This window comes from Teleopsis dalmanni, chromosome 2, assembly GCF_002237135.1.
Source record: "Teleopsis dalmanni isolate 2A chromosome 2, ASM223713v2, whole genome shotgun sequence".
Lineage (NCBI taxonomy): Eukaryota > Metazoa > Arthropoda > Insecta > Diptera > Diopsidae > Teleopsis > Teleopsis dalmanni.
The window spans coordinates 213,976,998-213,998,914 of record NC_051847.1 but is presented as its reverse complement, the minus strand read 5'-3'; the positions used below and the strand labels follow the sequence as shown (position 1 = coordinate 213,998,914).

The 21,917-nt window shown below is 29.4% G+C and overlaps 2 protein-coding genes across 2 annotated transcripts in view; both read left to right on the top strand.

Annotated features, from left to right (window-relative positions):
- LOC119676703 (cadherin-86C-like) overlaps positions 1-21,917 on the top strand; it is a 373,671-nt gene that overhangs the window by 338,624 nt on the left and 13,130 nt on the right. The window lies entirely within an intron of this gene.
- LOC119676706 lies at positions 15,051-17,174 on the top strand. Its single transcript, XM_038087961.1, has 2 exons — positions 15,051-16,784; positions 17,121-17,174. The coding sequence occupies exons 1-2, from the start codon at positions 15,051-15,053 to the stop codon at positions 17,172-17,174; spliced, it is 1,788 nt and encodes a 595-aa protein (XP_037943889.1).

Sequence of the window (21,917 nt, the reverse complement as noted above, 5' to 3'; positions counted from 1 at the left end):
ACACGGGGCGGTAAGCAGATCTTAGATCTGTCATAAATTAGCCAGTAAGAAGAGTGGGACTCTGCAGTAACTTCCAACTAGCAAAAGGTAAAAGTAGAAGAAGAAATATAAAAATTATTCAAATTGGATGACTGCAATTTTGCAACATATTTCCAGTAAACATTCACAAGAGACTGATTTTTGATTTGGCTGCACTAAAACTTAAGACTTAAAATTATTTACGAGTAAAGCCTAACTCTGAAGATTTGTTGTTGCTTCACATGTTTTCTTTCGTAAATTGCGAGTATTTTTTTGCTACTCTGAAAGAAAAAATTATGGCTAATATATATATATATATAAAACAAGTGGCATTCTAAAAAACAAATTAGATTTAATAAGTTTCAGATTTTAAATGACTGTCCGTTTTCTAATCTTCCAAATAATTTTAAGCAAATAGAAATGATTATTTAAATCAAAATCGATCATGTGTGCTCAGAAATTTTGTATTTTATTTCTTTATTTTATATTGTGTATATAAATTTCATTTCAACAAAAAGTTATAAAATATATATTTCTACAAAATTTAATGTTAAAAATTCGCAGTTAACAAAAATGTGTGTAAAATTGTAAGTACTTAATGTGTATGTTAATACTACTGCTAAGAATTATATATTTGTATCAGTGCTGTTAGTTTTATTCGAATAATTTGTTGTTTGAACTAACCAGCGAATATAAATATTCGAATTACTTGTTCCAAAATAAATTACTCATTGATATTCGAATATTCGAACTGTTGAAATAATTTCGAAAGTCAAAGCAAGTACTCTCCGCTACAACGAGTTGCTCTTAAATACTTTCGCATTATTGTTGTTTTGTCTTTTCAGTCGAACGCAAGGCGCGGGTTCAACGTAGTTTAAAAGGCAAATATAAAGAAGTGTATTTATATATAAAGGAAAAGAATTAATACATATATCAAAATGTGCAAGTGTTTAACTGAAAATGTGGTTTGTTGGTAAGTAAAAATTAAATAATTTATAAAATAAAAAATTGAGCAAAATAAAAAACAAATGAAGGAAAAAACTTGGACCCTTTAATTGCATTATACGCTTTTTATATGCTCTGTATATGTTAACTCTGCTTGTACATTTGTATATGTTCGAAGTAATTGTGCATTGGCTTTGCAAAAATAATGAAATGAGACCGGTTTAGTTAATTTCAATATACGTATATTAAAAAAAAAAAATACTTAAACAAATTAAAATATTTAGATAATTATAATTAATTTTGCAAGTAAAGTAAAAATTAAAGTAAATTTTCTGTGTGTAAACATACAAACGCACACATACACCGGCGTTGCATTAATGCCTGACGTTTTTCTCCCCATTGCTTTTTTGTTTGTTTCATTGTATACAAACAATTTTCCAAGGTGTCAAATTATAGGCAATTGAAAACGATATTGTTTACAGATGTTCTGTGGCAAGTGGTTTTGTGTATTCGCTGGTTTATGTGTTTACGAACACTTCAGTTTGTCATAAATAATTGAGTTTGAAAATATTTTCTAATATAATATATGTATTTAAGTTAACGTGTAACAGTATTATGACTCAATTCACTCGCGATTTTCTTAATTTTTATTTTATAGAAATTAGAACAATACTTTTGTTGATGAAAAGATAACACAAGTGTTGATGAGTTTAAATGTCATTTTTTATCAAAAAATGTTTGGTTGGGAACACAGCGTGCAATAAATAACGAGTAAGCTGTTAAAAAGCATTGTATTGTGTATGTAGATATGTTCGCTTGCAAATGTCGTGTCCTAAATGGTAATCTAGATAAGAAAGGAATGCAAGTAACAAGTTGCATTTTTTCATATAAACCAAAATCTATATTTTTTTCTTGATACGTAATGGAAGTGATACCGTATTTAAATTGAAGTTACTATACTTTTATCTATGATAATCGTATGTACTCATCTAAAGCTGCATCCACACCAGAGCGAACGGTTGCGAACGAACGAATATTCGCAGGTCATCGTACCTGCTAAAGTTCATTCGTTCGTAAGCGTTCACTTTGTTGTGGATGCACCTTTAGATGAGTACATACGATTATCATTGATAAAAGTATAATAATTTTAATTCAAATACGCTGTCCAGACCTTAAGGCACGGTAACTTATTTATTGTGAATGTGAGACACTCGTCAAAGATTGTATAAACGAGTATCCATTAGAAGTCGACCTTTCATTCCTATAACCTGTCAGATAAAGACTCTCCTGTCAAAAGAGTTCTCATGAAAAAAATACGATAACCTTGTATTTTCCAATTTGTAGGACTATTGTTTTGTAAATATATATAGCACTCGCCGTCCAAGGAATTCCTTTTTATATTGGAATTCTCTTACACACTCCCGCTGTCTAACTAAAAGCCACAGAATTAAGAGTTTCTTGAAGATTTTGACTATAGTCTTAATTATTTTTTGATAATTTGATAGAAGTACGTATAGTATAATATATATATTAACTAAAAGTTACACAATTTTAGTTTCTTGAAGATTTTGAGTATAGTTTTAACTATTTTGATAATCTGATAGAAGTATGTATAGTATATTAGATTACATATAGTATATATATATATACAAATAGCTTTATATTTACATTTAATCTAAAGCCACAGCGTAAAACCTTACTCACATTTAAATTACAAACACGTACGCTTTTCAATAAATGGAAACTTGACGTATGTGACACCATTTAAAAAAAATTAATGTTTACAAATTTAATATTAACTACAACACTACTGAACCTTTTGATAAAAATAGGAAAAAACATTTCGTAACTACCCTAAAGTGCAGCTGGAAACCGGGTCAAATGTAATGACTCAGTTGCATGATACGACTTCGTCATGCATTCGTCTCTTTCTCTAATGTAAACTATTCATAACTAAAATATGTCAATTATTATAACTTCTATATACATACATACATATATAAATATATTTTATATAATAGTACAGGAGTCCCTTTATATATACTGTATAATTTCACTTTTCATCGCAAGTGTACACATAAATTTTATGACAGTCGCGACAACTACTGGTTCCCTCCTTTATTGTTTAATTCTCAAATAAATTTGGCGCCATAGTCTGCAAACTTATGTAGGATAACGCGTCGCAGGATAAAGTAGGAAGCATGGGTTATGGTAAGTCAACAATGCTTTATTTACAAACGAACAACTTGGCATGGTAATTTTTATGAGACATGTGCGGCGTCTCCATTGCGTACGGCGGTCTCCAGTCAGTCGCGACAGTACAGTTTGTTTTTCCACCCTCTCTGGGTGAACTGAAGTGAAGTACCTTTGAGTAGTTAACTTCCGATGAATGTAAAAATTTGTTGTATAAAAGGAATTTTTCCAAATTTTCTTTATTCGTTAGAAATATTTTTTATTTATTTTTTCTTGAATGACAAAAAAAAAATTATTCCTATTATAATTATTCGATTCTTACGATAATATGACATCATCTATTTCCCGTTTGCAGATACAGTTTCTCCTATCTGTGTACACACAATTTCAGACACTGTATTTATTTGTATCTAAATAATATTGTGATATATGTAGATACATTTTAATTTGTTTGCCGAAAGTGTTGAAGAAAATTATCATATTCCCATAGAGTACTGCATATGTGATTAGCGACTGAACAAGATCACCGAGATAAACTTATCTCAAAATATGCATTAAATGTATTTTTAGTCACTTTTATTATCTGCAATAAAATATATATATAATAAATTGTAGTACTTATCATAGCTGTTAATTCAATTAAGACACAATGAGATGCTTGTGTTATACATTCATACAAACGTATACATACATACATACATCCATACAAGTACGTATGTTTATCTTTCATAAGCTGACATATTACTGTTTCGGTTTATCTGTCTTTGTTTGTTTAAAAGCTTTGCATGCAGCCGATATAGAATGTATCTACAATTTTGGTTGCCCTATTTCAAGTATTAATAGAACATTAGTTGTAATATGCTTTATATATATAAATATTTACATATCTTTTACTGAAAAATTGTCTGTATATAGAGTACTACGATTGCGTGGTATTTGGCATTTTAATAGTAGAAGGAAGCACGCATCGCTTTTATTGGGCTGAGAGAATTATGAATAAATAATATTTTGTATGAACTTCATACATACATATATTAAATACATAAGTCAACATAAATATATTCAGTAGCTTTATAATTCAAAATTGTATGCAAATTTTTTATATGTTTGGAAACATTTTATTTTTCTGAAATTATGTGAAACACGCCCGAGGAAGAGGTCGTACGTACATTGTTAGATATTCTGTCTAATTGTATTTCCTAATTCATTTCATTACAGCATAGCTAAAAATAATGTAGTGTTGAAATACGCAAAGTTCATTATAGATACAGCTCACGTTTTATATATGTTTGCTTTATATAATTCTTTTTTTGTTTTTTATAAATCTAAAATGTTAAAAAAAATCCCAAAGCTTCTTTTATATCTCAAATCTTAGATGAAAGACCAATGCCATGTATATATATATATAGTCGATACTTCACCACTTGTTCTCTATCATTCATTTTCTGAAAGTATTCTTTTAATTACCAGAGTATAGCCCACCTCACTAGAGCTAAGAGGCTCTGCCATGCTAGAAGTAACAAGCTCCGCCAAGCTAGAGAAAGTATGCTCCAACAATGCCAGCTACATTAATCTATCTCTCTTTAAATTCATTATTATGCTTTCAGTTTATAGTGTTAAAATTTTTTTCCGTGAATAAAGCATTACAATTTAATTTTCTTAGAATCCTGATCTAGTTTTATATTGTTTTTGAAATGCTTGACCATATTTTTAAAGTTGCTTATTTTCCTGTTTTAGGATTATGTATTTCCATTACATATTTTCAGTCATTAAAACTTCTTAACCTCAGATAATAAATATTTCTACAGAATCATATTATTCCATTATTTCTATTGGCTTAGTGATCATGTGATGCTAATCGTAGAAACGAGATATAAACCTAAGGAATTTAAGTTATAAAACCATATTTAGGGAATATTTTGCAAGACATCGGTTTATAAAAAGAACCACTGATTTTACGCAGGCATTAAATATTTTGTTTTTTAAATTTAGTAGAAGCTTTTTAATAAAAAAAATTTTAAATAAATTTAATTAAACAGCATAATTGTCAACCACGAAATTTTAATTAACAGTAAAACAAACTATAATTAAATAACTCTATAGATTGTGGGCTACACACCGCAAAATTGTGATTTTACTCATAGTCCGAAACTCTGCGGTTTCTGACTCACATCAGGTATTAGCACGGTCCCGCTTAATTATCTCCAACTGCTGTTTTTTATATTGCTCAATTTTTTACTCTAAAGATGAATATAACTTAACAAACGTTTTTTCAGCTGCTTTAATTGCGCTCTGAGTATGCTTTTGTCCATCATAAGCACATTTTTCGTAGTTTTTGTAATTATCGGCATTGTTATTTACTTTATCTACTTCCATGAGGACGAGAAGTCTAATGACATTCAGAAAAATTTGCAGGATAACATATCGACTGGCTTCGATAAAATTACAAAAGCACTTTCGAATTAGGGTAAGTATGAGCATACATATAAGCAATTAAAGAATTATTTAATTTATCAAAAAAAATAATAATATATATATTTGAGAATTAAAAAATTTGTCTTATTTATTGTCACTCAATCTTATACTTTACATATTTATGCATCACATATCACTTAGTTGCTGTCAAGACAACTTCTAAATGCATTAACCTTTAAATCCATTTATCTAATTGAAAAGTTCTGGCATGGGTTTAAAAAGTCTTGTCATATAATTCCTTATCTATTGTATGATGACAACAAAGAGCTTAAGGAATTACACGGGTGTACATTCCGAAACCTCTTACCTTTAACTACGCGGAGATCTGTGTAGTGTATCTTACCACTTTAGTCTGAGCTTTAACAGTAATAAAAGTTAAAGGTTTCATGATCGGTCATGTCTACATCCTAGAGCATTTCTTTATTAACACCCAGTAGTGTTCAATCCATACTTTAACGTTATAACGTTTAGAATGTTAGCAATAACGGTTTGTCCAACAGACTTCAACAAAAAAGTGCTAACTACCTGTATTAATAGAGTAAGAATAAAATTACATATCCCTTCTATTTTAACTCCTCCTTCGCAGAGGTTTCCTTTCTAAAATTGTTAGCCTTATTATAACAAATTATATGTTGTAGTATAATATTATTCTACAAAACCCTTCTTTCTGATTTTCCGATTTTTTTCGTTACACTGCTCTGTGTAGTGTTACCAATATATATATTGCTATATTGCCCTACGTCTTTGCAGCAGCTGAAGGTACACATTTATCAAACCAACTGATTAGTTCAACGATTAGTCGATTTAAAATTTAAGAACAACGTGAAGATTTTCAAAAAAGAAGATTCAAATGTAACTGAGTCTTTGGTAAACGTCTTTTCAGAAGTTGGAGTTGCCATATATCCCTCTAGGAATTAACTTTGCGACAATTTTTTTTGTCGCATGGAAATGTTCATACTAAAATTTTATAGAAATATAAGCATAAAATATATAAGTTTGTGCTTTAAATTGTTTGAGTATTACGATGTTTGACAAGTTTGAGCATATTCGAAATCGAATATGTAAATCAAACATTTGAAATAATCGAGTTGTTCGAACAGAAAATCTGCTTTATTTTACTATTAATATTCGTTTGAATTATACATTTTAAGCGTGTGATGTTCGACAGCTTAGCACGAGACTATCAAGCAAGCTCGTAGCTTGGATCAATATTTAAAATTATAATATAAAGCTATAATGGTTTAATATGTTTACATAGAAAAGTGTTGGACGGTTTGTTTCCAGTGGTCAGATAAACACTTTGGATTGCATTTGAGGTCCTACTTTGTTTTTGATACGTTGGTCTTATTGTTTATGTGAATAACGTATTTAAAAGGCTTTCTAATTTTTTTTTGTCGAATGTGACGCGTCTTATGACAAAAAGAAAACTAAAAGGGTTCAAAGAATAATGAAAAAACAGAAACAAAAATTTTATTAATTTATTAAAATTTGGCTTTACCAAATAAAGCTGTTTTAAATATTGCCAAATACACATCATCAGTGATCTTAAGAAATATTTGGAGTATAAACTAATTAAATAAAAATTTAAATATTTCTTAACATCACTGATGTTGAGTACTTGGCAACTCTAGAAACACCGTTTTATGGTCAGTTAAATTTCAATGAATTTATTAAATTTTTGTTGTTTTTTCTTCATTACTGTTCGACCGTCCGACTTTAGAACTAATTGAGGAAAATTGACCTTTTTCTGCATTACTTACCTACCATCTGGAAGTACATAGAACTAAGGTTGTTATCTAAATCATTTGTAAAAGTAAATCAATTTATATTTGTATATTTTATGTATATTTATTAAATTTTTAAATAACAAAATGCTAATTACTTTTATTATTACTTTATTAATTATTATTCTATATTTTTACAGATGCATTGCTGATTCTTAATGTCTACAAATTTATAATCTCATATTAAATCTCATTGTTGTAGTACATTTTGTCTGCAGATATATATACATATACGTATATAATGTATTTATATATATATATTATATGTTTGCATATATATGTTTAGTATATAATTTATATAAACAAATCAGTTAATTTAATTATCGCTTCCAGTTTATTTGTTCATAACTATAATAAATGAGACTTTGGTATAAAGTCAGCCTTATTGTAACGAAAAACGATTTACAGATGTTTTTAAACTATTTCATAAATATTTCCATTAATAATAACAATAATAAGAATTTTTGTATGTTATTTTCACAAATGCATTTTTTCAGAAACGAATTATTAAATATAATATAAAAAATATTAATTTTTTTTTGCACATTAAAATGTTTATAAATGAATGTTAACATAACTGAAAAAATTTAAATATATACTATAATTAAGCAGGTTATATTAAATATTTGTAAAAGAAGCATTTAACTAAATCGAAAGATATTAACTATTTTACAAGTTTTATTAAATTTTTTGTACTGTATTGAACAATAAATGTATTGAACAATAAATGGTCCATGTAATTTTATTGAAATACAATTAATTTATCATCTGAACTATTTACAAATAAGTTTACAAGCTACATATATACATATTACATATTCATATATACATATATTATTTATATTCACTAATTATTTAAGAATAATCACAACTCTTTTGTATACATTGAAGATAAATAAATTCAATGTAAACTTTTTGAAAATTCATGTATTTGTATTTATTTACATATATGTATATGTTTGTATACGTAACTAATAAAACTGTTTAAGATAAATCTATACGCTATTTTCATTTAAAAAAAATAATATTCTCAATGAAAATGTAATTTATAAACATTTATTCTAATTTGTATTCCACGTTTTTAATGCAGTTAGCCAGCACTTTTCTACTTTCTGTTTTATTCGTTGTAAAAGTAAACCATAACGACCTAAAAAGCAATCTACCTATGTCTGCATCTGCTAATCTTTACATATTAACTGCTTCTCAGATCCTAGCGGACTGCAACAGCAACAAAAGCCAAGCACATAAAAAGTTGACAGAATGGGTATAATAAGAAAAGTAATTGGGTAGAATAGAAACGGAAGGGATAGGTAGGAATGTTAAACTTAACCTCAATTCAGGTAAAGGCATCTGATCACATTATCGTATCGAATCTGTAAACAATAAGACCCATTCTTATGTGTAGTTTGACATGAAAAGTGTTGTCAAGATGTCATAAGAGTTAGTGCTGCGGTTGGAGCACACATTAGACATATTTATTTCATACTTTCGTTTTTATTGCTATTAGCTGACTCTTGTTGGCTTTTGTTTATTTTATTAAATATGGCACTAAGTTATGCACCGCTTTATGGAATTATAAAGTCAAGATATGAGAGACGTATTTATTTCATTTTTGGTGCTGTTAGCTGGCCTAACTTTTATTTCTTTTAAAATTTTTTGTGCTAAATCATGTTATGATTGTGTGACTAAAGTCAAGAAGATAGACTGTAGTTGCAGCTCATTTCCCAATTTATATATATAAAACTTATCCTAATCCTATATCTTAATATTTTTTTAATATTCATTAACAATTTTTTCTTTCTCCAATATTTTACAGAGCTTGTACCAAAAAGTGTGTTTGCATGTTTCTAGTCATTCTATTTTTGATACTTTTTGCTGTACTTTCAGCTGCTTATACCCTCTTTACTTTTCCGGATAATGGACAAAACAGCACGGATTCACAAGGCACGGATTCAGAAGGCGCCACACTTCCTGGCAAAGTAATAGAAAGGGTCACGAAATAACAAATTTTTAATATTTGTTATTAATAATAATAAATGCAACACCAAATCTTTTTGTAATTCGTCGGAAGAAACGCAGGGAACTCTTAATCCATCTTAAATTTTTCGAACGGAACAGAAAATATCAATGAGTATTTGTACATAACTCCGAAAGGTGGTGAAAGATAAAAACATCTAATTTAATTTAGTAGAATATTATTCCTAACTAGAGATGAGAGTGATACAGAGTGATGAAGAAACCCAAACAAATTCTAGATAGCCTTTCTGGATGAAATGAGTAAGAATAATATTTCACTGAATACTACTACAGAAGGTAATATAAAATAAAATGGTATATACTTAATGAATATTAATAAATCATTTACTTTAAGGGATGAAAGTGATACAACATCAAATTTTTGGTGATGAAACGGAGAGCAGTTTTAAAAGCCTATACCTTTAACAATATATATTCGATGATTCTCAAATCAAAATTCAGTGTATAGCAAATTAAATAATAAATTATCTTTTATTATTAAATTGCAAGAATTGTGTAATTTTTTTTAAGTAAATTCTTTTTCAATATTGAGATCTGATAAGAAAATGTATTAAATTGAATTTGAATAAGATGATAATAAGTTAGAGAAGGGTACTTCTTAACTTGTACATAAGCTAATCCCTACTAATTCATTTTAATTCGATTACCAGTAGGGCTTATAAATTTGTTTAGATATAATTCACATATTCACTGACTATATTATGGTAATAAGATTCTTGACAAGTATATCTACGATCTTGACTCTAGCGTATTTTACTTACCCCAAGAGTGAACGATATTAAGGGAGTGTGGTTCTAGATTCTATATAGAATGTACAACCTCACTTACCCTTTATACATTTAAGTTTATTTATGAAGTTTATAATTTGATTTAATTTATGAAGATTTTCAGATTTGATGTATGTAATTCTTATTTGTAAATCAGGTGTCCTAAAAAGCAGCAACCACAATACCCGTGGTGAGTTGAAATTAAAAAATATGTGAAAGTAAAATAGATGAGTACATGAAGGAAATTGGAAAGATATTAAAAGTTGTCCGCATCAATGTAATGAAATCTTGGCTAAGATTACTCATGAGGATTATGCTTATGTGAAGAATGAATATATTTTGATCATTTTAGTTCTGCAATTGGAAACTCATTAAACTCACATAATCGACATCTGAAGAACTTTGTCGGATTAGTATAAGTCTGTGTAGTTAATAATACAATGGTCCATATTAATACTTCTGAAACAATAAAGCAGTTTTGTTATAAGAGAACTTGTACCATTTTCTTCAAAGTACCTATTTAATTTCATGCTGTATTAGAGATATATATATATAACTTATATATAACTTATAGTAAATAGTAGTGAAGGTATTTTTCTCACAAGACAATGATCAAATGTTAAAAGTGTACCTATTACGAGTAGACGGTATCATATAGATCCTATTAGGATCTGGTATCTAAATAAAATAATTAAAATTTTGTTTACATAATTTAATACTTAAATATGGAAATCGTATCTTCTTAAAGGTATACTCTTCGTGACTAAATATCTCGGGCTTCTACCTTTAGCGGACAATCTATTTCTGACTATTGAATAGACGTTTGGCACAGCAGGGGAAGACAAAAGAGGAGATTAAAATGTTCTTAATATACAGTTTTGCTTTCTCGTTGGATTTGAATTAAAATTTGTCATCTGTGGTATCACAAGAAGCCATTATTTTTTGGTGCTCTATTCTGGATTCAAACGAGAGCTTTGATTGTAATTGAAGCTCTTATTCTAAATTATTCTTGATTTCGATAGTAAAACAAGTTCAAATCAGGGAGATTTGTATGGGAATTTGAACAGCTGAAAACAGAACTGTTTACCAATTTTTACAAAGTCAAATTGATTTTAGCTTGGGTAATTTACCGTAAAACAGCATTGTACAGTACAAACAAGTGCTATTGTGGATAATGTTGAGGAATGAATGAGTTTTTTTTCATTTCACACGAAATGAAAAAAAACTGTTATTTATCATATATATATATGATATGTGCAAAATATTTATCATACATACTAAGTATATATTTTGTGAAAGTAGTTAAGAAGTATAGAGATATGATAAATCTAACAATCAAATTACAATGATACGTCGTCTTTAATTTCAGATGTCAGTTTAAAATTCTTGACAGCTAAAATTACAATTAAAACTCTCATGTAAATCAATTATACTACGTTTACATTGTGAGATAGAGAGAACGATATTAAGTTAATCTAAAAAGCTTGCATTATACATTGGAGATTAATTTTGACGTTTCTCTTGTTGTGTTTTGTTTCGTGTATTTGATAAATTTCTGTTTAAAAAGCATTTAATCACAATTTTGTTCAAAAAATTGAAATATAAATTTAATAAATAGTTTTATAACAATTTAACAAATTTTAGTTATGATTATATACAAAACAATTAAAGAAATTTATTACAAATGTACTCACTTCGGATTTTGGCATTTCTTTTTCAATTCTTCTAAGATTTTAAAAAATCTACGATATTAAGTCATTTGCAGAGTTACACCGAAAAATAGTCACCATTTTTAAGGATATTAAAAATTAATCTCGATCAAAAAGAGATTAACTTTTGTATGACAAACCTGAGATTAAATAACGAGATTAGTACTTTAATCTCGATTATTGCTTTAATCTACTTTTGATCTCACAATGTAAACGCCGTATAATAATGCACAACCTTTGCACTAACACATTACTTAACACAATAATATTAGTGGAAGCATATTAATTTCCTTCTGGGTAACCAATTGATACTCTGTTGAGAAGTGTTTTTATTGTTTTGCTTTAAATTGAAACGGTATTATTTTGCTTCATTCGAAGCAAATTAAGTAGATTGAACTAAAGCAATAAAACGGGTTCATTTTTATTTTCAATTGAAGTGGCCTCATCAAATGGAGCAACCCCGTTTTATTGAACAGGTTCACAGCCAATAAAGCAAGCAACTAAAATTTTAATCAAAACACAATTTTGCTGTGACGTTTCTCATTGCAAATCGTAAACGCAAAGAAACAAAAACAAGTTTCTTAACTTAATTTTTTTTTTATTAGCGTTAAACATGCGAATCGGCAAACGCCAGTTTCGTCGTAGCACAACTACACGTGTTATGTGTGATTCAACTAGCGCTGTTTGTGTAATAGCACAAACACTCAATCAAACACACAAGCACAAAAATAAAAACACGTATAAGCACAAAAGCTAATAAAGCCCAACAACAAAAGCACTACTAGGCAGTGGTTTTATTATATTGTTTAGAAAAAGAGAAAAACAATGCAAAAGAAACACAATAACTTTGTCACCCATACGTCTCGTTTGTATTCACGTACAATGAACACTATTTGTGTACTATTTGTGTATTGTTGCATTCCCGTGCATGTGTACGATTTCCCCTGTTTTCCTACTCGTACACAAAATATCGAAGTATAGTGTACGGTTGATACAGTTTTGCATAATAATGGCACGACTAAAAGCCACAAAATCTCTTGGCCAACTCATGCACTCCTGTTCAAAAGTATAACTTGTTTTATTTTCTTAATTCAGAGTATACTTTTTGTGTGCTTGCTTGCCACTTTTCCCGAGATTTGGTAACACAATTCACAATTCACAATTCATCCATTCGCTGAATTCAATTTACTCTTCTACAGACAATGAATACACTTATTTTTTAATGCTGCCAAGCTTTTATCCGAAAACACGACATTAAAACATATAAGACATTTTGCCCAGTACGGGAACACAGAAGAGAAGATAATTCATATATTTTTAATATGTATGCATTCTAATTATATATTTTTTTCAATAAATTTAAAATATTTATTAAAAATAAAAAATAAAATCATTTTTGTTAGATAAATATTATTTTTCTTATTTTATTTTTTATTTTATTTATTATTATTATTATTTAAAAATAAATATTTTATTATTACAATGAATTATTTCAGTTTTTAAAATTATGTATTAAAATTAATATTATTTATAATTAAATATTATATATTAATATATATTATTATATACTATTTATATAATTAATACATATATACATATTTCTTATATTCATTTTCATTAGATAAATATTATTTCTCTTATTTATTTATTTTATTTTGTATTTTGTTTATTATTATTTAAAAATAAATATTTTATTATTAAACGAATAATTTTAGCTTTTAAAATTATATATATTATTATATATTATTTATATAATTAAGAAAAAAATTTCTTTTGAAGGAAATTTACATGAATTTTGTGGATTGGATAAAAGCTTTGTTAAATTTTTTGTAACACTAAAAATGTTTATATAAAAATCTTGTTGTTTCTTAATCTTCAATTTTCAAGCGCTATTAGTATTATTATTAGCCGTATTCCATCTGAAACATAGGCTTGTTACTTAGAATCTCCATCTATTTCTATCTCTAACAATATAACGCAATTCATTTAAAGATTTGCCGGTTTCATTTGTTAGCGCTCTTTTCCAAGTGTTACATTGTCCTCCTCTGTGTCTTCCTTGGTCTTCCCTTGGAGATTCCAGTGAAGTATTGTTTGGCATATTTCATTGTACGGCTTTCGAAGACTGTTTAATGATCAAATAATCATCAAGATTAAAGCTCTTAATATTGAATATCATTTTTGGGGTCGACATTATAATAACAAGGAAATATTACAAATATTAGAATAATGATAACCATAACTATAAGATGAATGCATCAGAACTTCACAGCTATATCTATCAATTTTTGGTGGATCACAAAGACTTCATATACCAGACATGACTTTATTTCTAATAAATATTAATATATTCCACAAATATTCTTTTAATATTTTAACCATAAAATTGATGCATCAAATCTCTTCAGCGAAGTCTTTCAGTTTTTGGTAAATCACGAAATTTATAATTGGTATATCGTTCACATTATGATATGCCTTAGCTTTTTTCTCTATATTACGACTATATCACGGATTCATAAAAACAAGATCTTTTGATTTTTGGCAGAAAACTAAAAGTTGAGATCGTTTCAAAGAATCAATTCTCTTTTTCTGAGGATAATCAAATCCAAAGTTTCTCTGATTTTATACTTCAAATGCATTTAAACTATGGTATTATATAGAAATCACAATTCAAAAATTATAATTCTTCAAATTCAAAAAAAATAAAAGCGCCGAATACTTTTTGCACAGCACAAATATTAATAAGTTAAATAAACTATTGCTTATTAAATATATAAATTTTTGCAAAATTCTTCCAGTTGGTGATATATTAGAAAGGAGTTAGTTTTTGTCTTGCATTGCTAGCAAGAAAGTGTATTTTGGTTTTTTGAATCTTGTCTAGCACAGATTTTGTTAAAGAACCGCTTAATTCTTGGAAATATTTATTTACGTGTAATAACAACCCTGTATATTTACCGTTTTATTTTAGCAGTTATGCCATTTTTCAAAATTTCTAGTTAGAAAAGGGATATCTGTACTTGTACGCTAGAAAGAGACAAATTTTAGTTATAACTCCTTTTCATGCAAGTGCTTTTGGTACAGTTTTTTGTAATATAAGTTTCAAGTCGGTTTTTTCGGTATATAAAATGAATGCAAAAGAAAACTTTAGTAGAATTTATGTTTCCGAAACGGAAATATATCTGCGTGTATCAAATACAAATTTGCAGGAAGCCGATATACGCAAATTATTTAAAGATTTTCATGTAATCGAATGTAAAGTGAAAACGAAAACCAATATTAACATTATATTCAAAGAGACAATTTTGTCGAAGAAATCTGTGGTACCTAACCCAAATTCATTATTAAAGATTAATTACAATGATCAGCAAAGAAAGCTTTTGTTGGAGCCAAGTATTATTAAAATACCGACAACACAACATCTTTCAATTCAAAAAACGTTAAGCTCCGATAGTGAATCGTCCACTGCGACCACAAAACAGCTTCACACCGTTTATACATCAGCACCTACTCTCGGAACGCAGCGTTTAACAAATAATGCAGCAATAACCCAATTACCAATAATAAAAAGTTTCGGTAAAATATTGTTCACCCCAACCACCAGCCAATGGGGAAATACCTTGTTAACCATTAATTCGACAGATCCTAGAATGACAACTGCAGGTATGCAGCCTTCAGTTGTAAATAGTGCAATAACTCAATCATTTATGATTGAAAATGTAAACAAGAAATCGTTCACGACAACCAACAATCTATTGCAAAGTACTTTGCCAACCATTAATTCCGCAATAATTCCAATATCAACTGTAGGTGTACAGCCTTCAACTGTAAATAGTGGTCTGTTACCAACAATTAATAATTTTAGCAATAAATCGTTTACAGCAACCACCAACCAATTACAAAGCATTATGCCAAGGATTCTTACCATATCATCTGCAGATGTACACACTTTAGCAGTAAATAGTGCAATTACTCAGTCATCTATAACTGAAAACGTCGGTAAGACATCGTTCGCGACAAGCACCAACCTGTATGGAAGTACTTTGCCAACCATTATTTCGCCAATACATCCAATACCAACTGTACTTATACAAAGTTCAGGCATAAATGGTGCACTAGCTCAGTTACCTACAGTAAAAAGTTTTGGCGGGAAATCGTTAACGGCAATCACCAACGAAATGCAAAGCATTTTTCCAAAAATTCCTACAACACCGACTGCGGATATACAACATTCAGTTGTAAGTAGTGTAATTACTAAGTCACCTATAACTGAAGAACTCAGTAAAGAATCGTTCACGGCAGCCACCAACCAGTTGCGAACCACTATAGCAGCCGCTTATACAAACACACCCATAATGAATAGAAGAAAAAATCCCATCATATCACTTAAACGTACGTTGCCTATAGCGGAGATCAATGCGGCAAAACTACCATTAAGAGTAGTAAAAGTCGCGAAGAAGAAACGTAATGAAGAAGACGTTGGCCCCACTCCTAATATTATTCCAAAGCTACTTAAAACAGAGTTTCCAGAGAAAAAAAAAGAAAATGTGAAATCTGATGTAATTCCATTAATAGGTAAAACAAGATTAAATGCTAGTAGTCAAGGAAACCAGCCACTATCTACCAATGTTAAATTGTATTACGCAATGCCAGGCACTTATGAGCCGAGCGAGAAATTTGTTGCAGGGCCTGAAGGCAGTAATATAATTTTATATGATTTTCCAGATGATTTTTTGACATTAGATTTGGAGATGATATTTTTACCATATGGAAATGTCGTATCAACGAAAATATCATCAGATAATGTTTTTCGGCGCATTTGTTTCATCGCTTTCGATAAAGCTGAGTCTGCAGATATGGCGGTTAAAGCAATCCATGGATTAAATATGGGTGCAAATACTCTTAAGTGCCTTAAAATTCATTTTAAGAATAATTCTAAATAATTCTGATGTAAATTGTATAAAGACAAATTGTAAATAAAGAATATATAACAGAAATTTCTGTTATATAGCGACTATATATCCGCTATAATTATTATAAATAATAATGAAATTTACTTTTAAGTATATTATACATTTACTTTAATAAATATATACAATACATGATTTCACTACATACATAACACTCCTATAACTTATGTATATATACATATATATATAAATTGTCTTTGACTAAATTATACTAGTACATGTGTTTAGCAAGAACAATCTATCAATGACTACATTAAAAGATGGAGTACAAGCTGGGAATAAGGCCTATTATGGATTAAAACTAATAATTACAAGTAATAATATTTCGCAGAAAACAAAACTAAAAATTTACAAAACATTGATTGGCCCAGTAGTAACATATGGCTGCGAGATATGGAGATTAACTGAAACTAAAGAAAACAAGATGGCAATCTTTGAAAGGAAAATACTCAGAAAGAAAACAGGATGTATCGCATAAGATACAACTACGCGCTAGAACGGCTAGCTGAAGGTGATACAATCAACAAATTTATGAAAAAGCAGCGATTAAGATGGGTTGAACATGTGATGAGAATACCGGATATGAGAGGACCGCTTAAGATTTATAAGAACTAAGTAGGAATCAACAGAAGAAGAGGGCGACCAAGGAAACGATGGAAAGATAGTGTGCAGCAGGACTGAGAAAAATTGAACATAAGAAATTGAAAAACAAAAGCAAAAAACAGAGAAGAATGGACCTACATGGACTTTATAAAACAGATGATGATGATGACATAATATTATACCCTTCTTACTGTTATGAGGAAAGATAAAAGTTAATTAGGAAAACAAGATTTCCTAGAAAACAGTCTGATCGGCTATTTCTTCTTTCGTCTGTGTATTTGGCCGTCAGTTTATCTTTGTAATTCGGCAATTTATTCTCTGTGTAATTCGACAATTTGCAATACTAAGCGCATGAAACTATGCTTGGAGATATTTTGTGAGATCTGTCAGTTCAAGTCTAAATATGATTGATATATATACATATATATAGTTCTATATATAAGAACTATTTAAATGAGTTTTGTTTTAAAAAAAATCTTCAATGCGCCCAAAACTCTTTTTTTGATTTTGAGGTTTACATATTAGTAATATGATAAATATATTAGGTGTAATATTATTTGGTATTGCCTTGGTGTTTGGTATTAGCTTTCGTGAGGAGTTTTATCACGAAATTGATATAACTGAGCGAAATAACATACAGCGGCTTCGCTGGCTTGGTCATGTCGTAAGATGCACCAATGAAAAAGGTATTTTAGTAGTTGGGAAAGAAAGCGTAGAGGTACATCGTTTCTCCGGTGGAGTAATCAAGTTGAGAGAGCACTTACCGAACTTGATGTACGAAACTGTACGAGTTCAGATGCATTTTTATGTCTAAAAAAGTAAGTAAATAAGATGTGTGTAACTTATTTGGCGAAGTAAGTTATTAAATTAAATTTAATAGGAGAAATATAATACATAAGATCGCATTTTTTAAATTGGAGGAAAATATTTTAGAAGAACCAAAGAATTACAAATCTATAAAACCTAACCTAAAAAACTTCAAGTAGTCGATTAATCTATATGAAGTGTATTAGGCAAAGTTAACTGCTAAAATGTAATTATATGAGTTCAATACAATACAAGACAATACGAGGAGATGTGATGCCTTAAGACGTATTACCTAAACGGCTCAGTTAGACGGTAGGTAGCTTAAAGACTCAGTTAGACGGTAGGTAACGTAAGAAATTAATTTAAAGCGAAATAAACAAAAGCGGAGAACACTGTTTATTTCGCTCCTATCAAATACGCAGGTTTGATTGGTTGTGCATTTCGCTTCGAATTAATTTCTTACGTTACCTACCGTCTAACTAAGCCTTAACTCAGCCTTTAAACGGTGGTTCCTGAAACAGTTTTCTGTCCGGACGAGCGGACTTTTAAGGGCAGTTAAAATCCCCCACTGACTTGGCGAGTTTTTCTCCCATCAAAAAAATATACGAGGAGATCGTTTTCAAAACTTCAAAGAAAAAAGATAAAAAAATAAAAATTGGAGAAACTAAAACTTGTGGAACCATAACGGGTTTTTAATTTTTTAATTTTTTTTTTTTTTTGAAAATCTTATTTTGAAAAAAGAACTTTAAAAAAAGCCAAACGGAAAGTTTAAAACGCTTTTGCAATGCTTTTAAATTATTTTGTTTTTGTAATTTTTAATAAAAAATTTACAAGTTATTTTTTCACTGCTTTAAGTATCAATTTTGAAAAAATACAAGCAATAAAGCTTGATGGACTTTTGTGTTTCGGGTTATACTAAAATCTAAAATAAAGCTCACGGCTTTCGAAAGCATTCAAGCATTCTTGAAGTGCTTCAGCGTAAACAAACGAACAAGTTTGATGCTGAAAGAAAGCAGCGAGACGGACGCAGCGTCAGGTAAGGGCTTCTTGCCGTGCTGCATTGTGCCGTACCGTGTAGCTTAATTTAACTTTTATTTGGATTTATCAAAAAGTGAGCTTAATTCAAACAGGCGCACATCCCTTCTTATACAAAATTAGTTGGCAAAAAAATTATTAAGCTATTTGCAAAATAATCCATAAACTTTGACAAAAGTTCAGTGAAAATAAAAACTTCAGTCTCAAAAGACTTTGTTTGAATTTACACTAAGCAATGTGTGCCAAATGAAAAATGTACATGTCAGTCTTTTGTGGACACTGAGTTGCGTTCGCGCCAAAAAAGCGAAGAAGAAGACAAGAACAACAACTTGTTGCTATTGACTATTCCAATGCAAAAATGGCACTACTCCGGCTACATGTCAGTACATATGTACATACAGTAAAATTATGTACATACATATGTAGGTAGCTATGCCGGACGTTTTTAGACGGATGAGTCAGTCAGTTAGACTGCTGTGGCACATGTGTGATTTTCTGTTTACATTTTACATAATACGAGCACATGTTCGTTTCGATATATTCTGTGAGCATATATTCAAGAAAACAAAAACAAAAACATTCTAAATTTCTAAGCGCACATGCCCCTGCATGCGCAACTGCTAAAAAGGAGAAGCTAACAACAGACTGCGCTGTCTAATGACACCTGACGGCTGGATTAGAAAACTGTGAACATGTGAATTTTATACCAGGCACACAGCAAATACAGTAGGCGAGCGCACAAATCTAATGAAAAACAAATGTTTTGCAATTTGATTAGATGTGTAGCTGTAGCCGTCCGTCCGTGTCGGTGTCAGTGTCGGTGTCGGTGTCGATGTTTTGTACTCCGTGCTGTTATTCTGTTATGCATGGAAGCGCTATACCATACAACAACTACATATGCAGCAGAGGCAATGAGAGACAGACCAGTGTATAGAAATGTTAGCACAGCACACTGAACCGTTCACCGAAAGTACAACGCATGCATAAATTGTTCCCATCCAATGTTGAGGTTGATTGTGACTGCTTTTGCTATTGTGTTGTTGTTGTTGGCTAGGTAGATATACACACATAGCTTTAGAAAAAGTAATAAAATAAAAATTGCAAAGCACAATAAAAAATGGCTGAGTTGCTTTTTAACCACAACAATAACAACAACAACAACAACAACTGACATAATACACGTGAGTACAAGTTGCTATTTTTGTATTTAGTATTTGGCATCCCGCATTTTTTCTCTTTGCTTCTTTGCTTTTATTGAGTTTGCTAGTGTATTAGATGATACGAATAGAAGAGAAAATGCATAAGCAAACAGTCTTTGCCGGCAAGTTGTCATATTGCAGACTTCGTGCTGATTTTGTTGTTATTTTTTCTAGTAGGTATTTTGCTATTATATTTGTTTTTGTTTTTGTTTTCAATTTTGCATGTTTGAAGGTTATTGACAGAAAAGAAGGAGCAAAACAAAAGTGAAATAGTTTCAGTAAATAACACAATTGTGAGGTGACCACACCGAACATAATTTTAGCTGCCCATTTCTGGGTATATAAAATTTTGTTAAGCTGCTGACCATATAAATTAAATTTTATTTTTCAATTTTTAAAGTACATAATCATCTTTAGTTCCTAATATATGTATATATTACATATAAGCTAACATATATTAAATAAATTAATTTAATAATTACTGATTTAGTTAGGCCGTATGCGAGTACGAGTAACTTTATGGTAAATTTAGTTAAATAGTAAATTATGTTGGCATGGCAGCGAATGTTGGTATTTACCAGAATTTCGAACAGGGTAATAAGATAAAAATTAGGTAAATTAAGTAAAAAATTATAAAAATTTTATAAGATGTTTAAAAAATAAATTTAAAAACTTTTAACCAAAAATAATAAATGAGTGCAATAAATAAATAAATAAATATTTACATAAGTGCAATGCCAAAAATCCATAGGAAATTTAAATTTACTTTACCTCAATTAACTCGAACTCGCACACGGCCTTAGCTAGTTATTACAAATATAAGTCGTCTTGTAGTGTATCCAATAACCTCGTCCTTGATGCTAAATCACTTGCTTGCTGTTGTCAATTGGTAGTGTCTTTTACCGACAGCACGTATTACGTTTATTTTGCACTAGCGAGTAAGTATTTAAACATTTTTCTATCTTCTTCTTACTTATCATATATTTATTTTAATATATTAATCTATTCAAAGTAGCAAAAAAATACTTCCAGCTTACAAAAGAAAACATGTGAAGCAACAATAATGCTCTTAAAATCTTTAGAGTTAGGTTTCACTCGTAAAAATTTTTATGCCTTAAGTTTTAGTGCAGTCAAATTCAAAAATCAATCTATTATAAATGTTCGTTGGAAATATGTTGCAAAATTCCAATTGGCCATTAAAATTATATGAGCATTTCATATACCAACAAATTCAAATACATTAATAAATAAATTTAAATACATATAGAGGTTTTTTTGAACAGTAGTGCACTACAACAACAAAAATTTTATTTTTTTTTTATATTATTTCAATTAATTGAATTTTTGGCTGACCCTACAGCTGTTTCGAGTATTGCCAAAT

Bases quoted from the DNA above. Each gene is read 5' to 3' on its own strand.
- LOC119676706 (XM_038087961.1), top strand. From the start codon at position 15,051: ATGAATGCAAAAGAAAACTTTAGTAGAATTTATGTTTCCGAAACGGAA. The intron at 16,785-17,120 runs GTTAAAGCAATC...ACATGTGTTTAG, and splicing joins CTGAGTCTGCAGATATGGCG to CAAGAACAATCTATCAATGA.